This window comes from Vigna unguiculata, chromosome 3 (genome assembly GCF_004118075.2).
Source record: "Vigna unguiculata cultivar IT97K-499-35 chromosome 3, ASM411807v1, whole genome shotgun sequence".
NCBI lineage: Eukaryota > Viridiplantae > Streptophyta > Magnoliopsida > Fabales > Fabaceae > Vigna > Vigna unguiculata.
The window spans coordinates 23,241,436-23,250,679 of record NC_040281.1 but is presented as its reverse complement, the minus strand read 5'-3'; the positions used below and the strand labels follow the sequence as shown (position 1 = coordinate 23,250,679).

General features: G+C 29.1%; 1 protein-coding gene across 2 annotated transcripts; it reads left to right on the top strand.

Moving 5' to 3' along the window:
• Positions 1-4,626: 4,626 nt before the first annotated feature.
• LOC114177076 lies at positions 4,627-6,233 on the top strand. 2 transcript variants are annotated; one of them, XM_028062308.1, is made up of 2 exons: positions 4,627-4,910; positions 5,502-6,233. In XM_028062308.1, the coding sequence occupies exons 1-2, from the start codon at positions 4,666-4,668 to the stop codon at positions 6,046-6,048; spliced, it is 792 nt and encodes a 263-aa protein (XP_027918109.1). In that variant the 5' UTR covers positions 4,627-4,665; the 3' UTR covers positions 6,049-6,233. The 2 variants fall into 2 exon arrangements, with proteins under 2 accessions (XP_027918109.1, XP_027918110.1); XM_028062309.1 differs by having other exon boundaries at positions 4,633-4,910; positions 5,508-6,233.
• Positions 6,234-9,244: the final 3,011 nt, after the last annotated feature.

Here is a 9,244-nt window from a genome sequence, read left to right as displayed (position 1 = left end):
GTTTTTACTTGTACATTTTGTTTTTAATTTGATTGAAAGGGGAGAGTCATGTACAACAATCCAAATTGTACTTATTCCTATGAAAGTGAACTTCAATAAGTTTAGTTCAATTATGCAAAATCGGTTTGGTAAGATTAAGACCAGGATCTTACATCTAAATTTAAAAAATCGGTTTATTAAGGAGAATTTTGGATTTATTCATATATAATTATTTGGTCGTATTTACTTGTGGAAATAGCTTCTTGCAAAATGCAAAAGAAACAATATTTAAATTTTATGGCACCAATTACATGTACACGAACTGCTCTCAAAGGCACTAAATTCTCCTCTTTTAACCGTTTTTAAATTTGATTCTCACTAACTGCTGCTGTCATGAACATTGTCATGAACATAGACGACATGGACACATAAGACGACAAGGATACGAATATCTGGACATGTGTAGTCTTCAGCATACATGTGGTTTTTATACTTTGAGTTTCATGTGAAATTTATGCAGCTACAGGAGTTAAATACAACATCATTGTCTTGTAAGTCATTAGATGTCGTTTATTTTGGATTTGTTCAATGCAGCAATGAAACTCAAACATGTCTTTGAAACGGTGTGTTACTGTGTCCAACACGTCATCATGATATCTTGGCTTTGCAGTGGTCGCCAACTAATGCATTTGATTTTAGTTTTGCATCATCAGATGTCGGATTCTATAATAATATTCTTGCATATGCCTGGTCTTGTTTTATTTAGTTCAATTTCATCCTTATACTATTTCATCTGTGCTTTCTTTTTCTACTTTTATCGTTTTTTCCTCCTTACAACCAAACATGACTTACCTTTGCCATCTTCTATCATCTGTCACACTTTTGATTATTGATAACCACTTTGACCAATACACAATCATCAACAACTGGAAAAACAAAAATCAACATTTATCCTATTTTGGGTTGGATTTCGACTGAAAATGAGAGATAAAAACTTAAAGAAAAAAATTAGTGATAATATGACGTCATGGGAAAGAACGATGAACATGATATGCAGATAAAATGAATATAAAATTTGATATATTTATAATTAAATACATTTTCAAAGAACAGAGAAATAGAAACGAAAAAGTAAAGTACAAATATAAAATGATAAATGTAATAAATTATATGACAAAAAAAAGAACGAATGACATAAGATAAAATAAGATGATAAGACAGTTAATGTATGTATTTATCATTACTTAAATATATATCTTTTTAGAGAAGGACGCAAGTAAAAATAAAGTAATATACAAAAAAAATATTAGTTAAGATTCTCTCTAGACTATATCTACATTTGGAAAAGAAAATTTTTTGGATCAATAATTATGATTTTATGATTTTATTTTCATAAAAAATAACATGATGATAATTTTCGATTCATTCAAACATAATTACTGATTGATAATTTTGTAAAATGCAATTAAGGGTGAAAAATGCACATTAACTTTGTTTTATGTAATCCAAAGATATGTAGAGGAAATATTGAGGAAATATTGCAACTTGCTCATATTGACATCAAGTTGATAAAACTTTCTAATAATTTGAAGATAACATCGTTGGTCAACTTCAACTTTATTCAGACCACTTCCAAATTTATTATCATCGGATTCAATAACAAACTTTTGTAAGGCGACTTCATAGTTTACTTGGTTTCTTTTAAGATTTATTATATGACTTGTTAAAAATATTTATTTTACATCTTCTTTATTTAAATTAGTTTTTCAAGAAATATTTCTATTTTTAAAAATATCTTTTAATTTTAGAAATTACTTATTATTTTAGAATAAGAAAATCAAAATTGAGATATCGTAAATATTTTATATTCTATTATATTTTATTATATATATATATATATATATATATATATTTATTTATATTTGCACCTACTTCGATGTACTTCTTAAACAAGACAAAGGAGTAAAATAAAGAAAGGTATACCAATAAATATTATAAGTGATGCGAATAAAAACCCATAAAAATAAATAAGGCAAATGTGAAAATTGATATATATTTATAATTACTTAAATGCATTTCCTATTATTAATTTGGGAAGAATATTTGTTCCTGAAGATTGTTCAGTAATATGTATCTGTGGTAGTTTCTGAAAGAATTGACCGGAGCCAAGCCAATGAAAGGATCAAAACTTGTAAAGCAATGTTAGTGATGAGAAAGTAAAGGACAAAAATAAGAGAACACTGAAATGCAAATGAAAACTAGAAAGTCAATAAAAAAGATACTACAGAATTTCTACTACTCCATCACATCAGGTAGGGAAAAATTGTCACGTTTTTGTTTTGTTTTACTGCGTTTATTAATTGAAAGTGGTTTTGTTATAAATATATATATCGACCTTAAATCCTGTAAAGTTGGCAAAGGTGTAGACGCCATAACGCATTAGCAGCATCTCTTTGTGCTTTAAATTAGAAGGTCTTTGTTCCAATCCAAAGTGAAGAAAATCATTTCCATGGTCTACAATGTACAAAAAGCAAAAGATGTCTGAATGAATCCTCTTCTTTTTGACCCCCTCCCACTCACTCATAAATAATAATAATAATAATAATAATAATAATAATAATAATAATGTTTAGATTACAGGCTAATCAAATAGTAGGGTAAGGTTTTGTTAACTTGATATGGAATTCTTAATACCAAATTTGAGACCAAATATCAGCATACATTTTCATGAGAAGTTGCAAGTTAATTAATTTGCGTTTGTGACTAATTAACAATCTTTGTAGAAAACAAATTGCCAAGATGCCAACCAACATCTCCAATCATAATGTCTTTTTCTCTTTTTTGCAGCCTTTTGGAGTCTTGGGATAGAAATACGTCGCACCACAACACCTTTAACAACAAATTAATATTCTAATACATCAAGTGGCAAAATAATTGTAACCATATTGGATTTTCAGTTTTTAAATTACCATGCATGTATATTATCTATTTAAAATCTTTAACATCTACTAATGCTTTGAAAACCGATTTCAATCAACAATTTTAGTTAAAGCTTAATTAATCTCAATTCCAAAAAGTTTAGATTAAGTGTTCCAAATATAATATGATGCAGATATGATTTTTGTATAGCATATGTGAAAGGGTTCAAATTGTTGTAGAGTGAAGAATTAATGTAACCCCATTTTTGGGGCAAGCAAAGAAGATAAACCCTTTCTTCGAATGTCACCATTATCATCATGTACAGAAAAGATGAAGGAGCTTGTGTAATAATTGCACAGCACAAGTTCAGAGTTATTAGAATTATATGGGTCCTTTAGTGTATGCATGACACAGAGCGTTTTCAAATGGTGATATCCACATGAAAGGAAATTATAGCTCCTTTTCTAGATATACTTTGAATTGGAACAAATGTGATTGTGATATATAGGAGTAGGATACATTTGTTGAGGCAACGAATTAAATACCATATAGCTGCAATTTCATGCAACTTCTGTTGACCCTTCTTCAATGGAGTTAAAAGATTTATGGGGGCAATATCATTTTAATTTTGGATCATACCCTCCAATTTTTTCATTCATACAAAATAAAAACCAATATCAAGAATTTATAAAAATTTAGAGCATTTTCAATAAAAGGGTATACAAGGAATAGCTGAAATTTGACATGAAAAAATAATATGAATACAATTTAAAAGTAATTAACTCAAGTTGAGATTTGAAGGATAAAAAAACATGTTAACATGATGTTGACTAAATTTATGGAAAAAGACATCCATGTTATAATTCCTTGCATTGAATCTCAACATGTTAGAAGAATGAGTGATGCCAGCTAGGGAAATAATACGTGAAAGCCATATAACACATTTCTACCATTAAATTATCTCTCAAGCGTGTGCAAGTTTCACACTATATATCAAACAACATCATTTAGTGATTAATATAAGAGCCTAATCATGATCCACTCACTTATTCTATAAATCTTTTCATACCTTCTCCAACTTCAAACTTAAAATCTTATTAAAACAATTGATTCAAAAATTCAAAATAGAAAATCTATATTAACTATTTAAACAAATTTCAACTTGACTGCTGTTTTCACCTTTTGAAAAATCTAATTATTCTGTCTTACCAAGTTAGAATTAGAGAAAATAATTTTTATAACTAATTTTGACAATTTTTATAATCTGAAATGACATCTTTTAAATGATTTTCTATTTTTTTATATTTCAAAATTTATAGAAGATGTCATTTCAAATTATAAGAGAATGTTGTTAAAATATTATTGTTCTAAAATCAGTAGCATTTTCCACACAAAGGCTTAACAAGAAATGAAATAGGTTTACTTAATGAGAGTTTGGTTAATAAATTTTGGTGCAGTTATGATGAGGTTAATTATATTATATGAAGAATGAGTTGAGTTTGAAAGGAATGATTTTTGTGTGATAAAGGCAGGGCAAGCATGTCTTAGAGCAATTAATTGGGTGAGTGATGAACTCTTGGTAGCAATGATATAAGATTAGGGGCAAAATATGATTAAGGCACAAGAAAGTGATGAATTAAATAAGGGTATTGTTTTCTTTTTGAAGAGGCAGGGGCCACCTTGGTAATTACATTAAAAGTAGAAACATTTTTACTTTGCTTTGAAATTTCAAATCTCTTTCTCTCTCACTCAGAATCACAAGGCATCATGGCTGCCAAAGCAAAAGAAAAGGGTTGTGTTACAATAAAGAATGGGAGAAAAGGAAAGAACCACGTTGCCAACCCCATCTTAGTACACTCACAAACTTCACCAAAACCCTCTTCTTCTTCTTCTCCTTCTCCTTCTTCTTCACTCTCTTCACAAATGAAAATACTTTGCTCCCTTCCTCCAACTCTCTCATACTTTCACTTTTCTTTGTTCATGCAAGATCCAAAGAACGATTCAAACTCAAGGTATGTTATGTATATATCCTCACTCACTTCAACACACTCACACACTCTATTCTACTTTGCTTACTAGTAAATGTTTCTCTCATATAAAGTCTGTGATCATTCACATTCACCAACCGAGACTATTGGGTGTACCAGAACAATATCGATCATTGCGTTGGTTACTTGTTTGAGAAAATGCTTACAGTATTCCTTCTTAAGCCTTGAACTAGTCAAAGATGTGGTGCAGACCAAGTTTAACCTCTGCCTTTCAATGATGTTAAGAATTTGACCAACCAACCCCAAAATCAGCATCATTCATGCCTATAGGAAAGTCAATTCTCTGGTTGGCTTTCTTTTTAGCTTTTTCAATAGTGAGCCTAAATTTGGAAATCCCCAGTTTAGATTAAATCTGTTACAAGGCTTAAACATGACCCTCCAAATGGTTTCTTAAGGTGGTGAAAGAGCTAAAACATTCAATTGTACAATATAACTTGTGCATGCTATTTTGGAGAAATGAATGTAGTTAAGGGTATGGTGGTGATTCATGAACCAAGAAGCTGCTGCATCATCATCTCAATAACTCAGGCATAATAAGCACTTTTTTTTTTCAAGTTGCAGGAAGCCCTGGTATCAAAGAGCAATGGAGGTGACTAGTCTATGGAAAAGTATTTCGAAATCCGCAGAAATTCGCGCAGCTAATTCCACCATATGGAAGACAGCATCAATGCCAAAATCCCCTCAGGTTCCTACACCAAGTCCTAACAAGAACAAGCTAAGAAAATGTGCCTCTTTAAAGGTTGCAACGTCCTTCACAAGGGTTTGTCTCTGTGCACCTATGTATTCATACAATGAGATTTTGAGAGCTGAGGCACCACCCAGAAGAAGCAATAGTTACCCAAGATCAAAGCCATTGCAAACTGCACATGAAAGAAGTCCTGGTGCTAGGCTTAGCACAGAGGGAAGGAGAGTGTTCAGGGGAAAATCATTGACCGATGATGTTCTAATGAGAAGGTTTGTGATTGAGGAAGAGGCAATGATGCAGATTAGAAGAAGAAATCAAATGGAAGTTATTAGGAAGAGGAGTATTAGGAGAAAGAAGCTTGGGCCTAGTCCTCTTAGTAGAATGGTTACGGCAAATGATATTGGACAATTCAATTGATTGGTCCAATTCCTATAGTGCCAAGTCCAATTGGTGAATTTTGATTCTCCATCAACCACTCATCCCTCACCCCTTTTTTTTTTGTTGCCTTAATTCCATTCACTGAACTTTTTCACTTAATGGGGTTATCTTCTAATTGCAACATTTAATTTTCCATGACCCAATTTTATGTGGGTTGAATTTAATGATATTGCTATGTATAGCTAAGTTTTGATGAGTATTTTGAAATCATTTAACAATGAGATACAATATTAGTGCTGTATAGATCTAAATCACAAAGTAATTAATATCTTAAGAGATGACTTTATGATTATTCTTCAAATCACAAATTTAGTTTTTGTTCCAACCATAAATCTGACATTATAATTAGGATCACTCACTATGTTTTTTAGATTTTGTCTGTTTTGAAGTGTGAAATTTTGTCATAATTTTGTCTTTAACAAATATTTCAGATAACGGAAGAAAAATGATAAATAAATACTTAAATTACGTTTGACTTCAACTCTTAAATCGTATGAGACTAGTGAATATATTAGATCAATCCCTTACAGATAATCTAAACTCAAATTTATGTTGGGAAAATTTCTATTCTCAATCAAAAGGGGTGTGTGTTTGTATTAGCTTATTTTAACATGAAATTGAAAATATTCGATCAAAAAGCTTAGGAAGAGAACTTTTTTTGAAAGAAAACAAAACAATTTTGAAAAAAACAAACCAAATGTACGTGAAATCTTAAGTTCTGAAACCAACAAACTCAGCCAACTAACTGCTATGTGTAGACTTGTTAATTTGCTTATAAGACACTCTAAAAACACAATTTTTGAATAAAACTTGTAGAACAAGGATAGTGGTTATCTAATTTGTATCTGAAAGGCCAAGTTAGGTTGTTTTTGCCACTACTAATATGACTCTCATACCCACTCATGCTTCACTTTTAACTTATCAACTACCCCTTCTTCCTTTTTTTGCTAATATCTGCTTCATAAGTGAAAATACACACACACATTAGGCTTCTTAACGTAATTCACAATGTTTCAAATTCTATACCATTAACTTTCTTAACTACATATGCAAATTTTCTAACAACATAGATGTTGAATTTTTAAGAAACTCAAAAAATCTTTGTTCATCGAGTTTTACACTAAACTTAGAACCGTTATTGTGGTAGATTAAGAAGGTGAAAAGTGTTGGTAGTTGGTAACTTACTTTGAAATATTTATGTAATTTATGAGATACTATGAATCGATCACCAACCCGAATCTTATTATCTTATTAATGTTATTGTTAGTGAAAATAAGTCAACTTAAATACTCATATGGATTTGGGTTGGTATTGATGAAAAATATTATATAAAATATAATGGTCCTAGCACTCCCAAAAGATCATTTTGTCCTTATCATCCTTTTAAATTTGTTAATTAATATATCAAGGACACCTGGAAGAATAATAGGACATGAAGAAATAAAGTAACAAACAAATTGAATGAGTTTCCGTATTTTTTCAACTATATAGTTAAACGTTTAGTTTTATCTTGATCATTAATTATTTTATACATTTTTTTATTTTGTTTTTATATATCCAATACCCTTTTAATTTGTATGTAATACATTATCAAATTAAGCATAAGAACTGAAGTAAAAGTGTGTAAAAAATTAAACAAAGATCATGTGCACCTTGTATGGGACACAAAACCGAAACCTTATGAAGAGACATTTATGGTTCAACTCAAACATTAAATAGAAACACCATATGATGATGATGTGATGGAAGAAAAACATTGGTTACCTACCAAGACATGCTTTATAAATTATTACAGGATAAGCACCACTTTCTTCTTTGTCCGAGGAAATAATAAACATGTCCCTATTTGAATAAAACCAACCATAATTAATAGCCTTCCAAGATTTCGTCAGTTTTAAATTCTCCCATTTTTTTTTCTTTATTATATTACAAAAATGGTAAGTTCATTAGAAAAGTTCGATCTTTATACCATCATTTAAAACTATGATTTCAGAAAATATGGGAGAATTTCAATCTTATTCAAGATTTACTTCTCTGTTAAACTCAACTATTGTAATCAATTATTTCTCATCCTTCTTTTTTTTTATATATTTATGTTATTTGTTCAAAAAAAAAAAGTGTTTAGTTCAAGAATCGTCTACTAATTTTTCCTACACAAACAATATTTTTTTAAAAAGAAAAATATTTGTGATTAAAATTCGTAGTCTGAATGAATATTTACTAATTCATCAGGAATATGATTATTATAATATTTAACTTAACTTGCAGATATTTAATAACGGGTTATCATTATTAATGAATTTTATTTCATAATTTCAAAAAAAATGAGATAGTTAAATTCAAATTATTGATGAATGAAATGTTAATTATTAAAAAATTATATATATATATATATATATATATATATATATATATATATATATATATATATATCACTTTTATAAATATTAATTTTTTAAAATTTATATTGTGTAGTCTAATTGAATTAAATTTATTTACACTAATATTTTATTATTTAAATTAATTTAAATTATACTTTAAAGTTTTTTTAATTATTTCTTCTAATTAATTTTATGTAAAATTAAAAAGTAAATATGAAAAATATTTATGGATATTGTAAAACCCTAGAAAATGATATTTTAAAAGTGATAGTGGTTTAAAAATAGTGAGACTCAATTATTTTAATATTAAAAGGTTTTAGTATAAATAAAATTGTTATAAACGAGTTTCATTATTTTAAAACACAACATCTCTCTAGAAACCAATTTTCTAGAGCTTTTTGACTTCTCTCTAAGAGTTTTATCTTTCTGCTCGTGTGATTGAAGAACCGAGACCGTAGGATTGATCCTCTTGGTGAGCTCTTAAATTTGGACCAATTAGTTTCTCTGTTCGCGTAAGTTAAGTTTCCGCTCTATAATTGTTCTTGTGATGTTTTTATGTGTAGATAGAGCATACCATAGAGTTATAGATGTTTGACATTTATAGAGTTATTTAAGCATGATACCAGGTAAGGGAAGCTAATTTCTTTGTCATAGTACTCAGATTTGTGAGAAATATACATAGTATGTTTAATTTGGGATTGATTGATGTATATGATATGCGAGATAGCTTGTGATGTTGAAAACAATGAAGATGTGTGTGTTTTCTGTTAATTGAGAATAACTGGTGGTTTAAA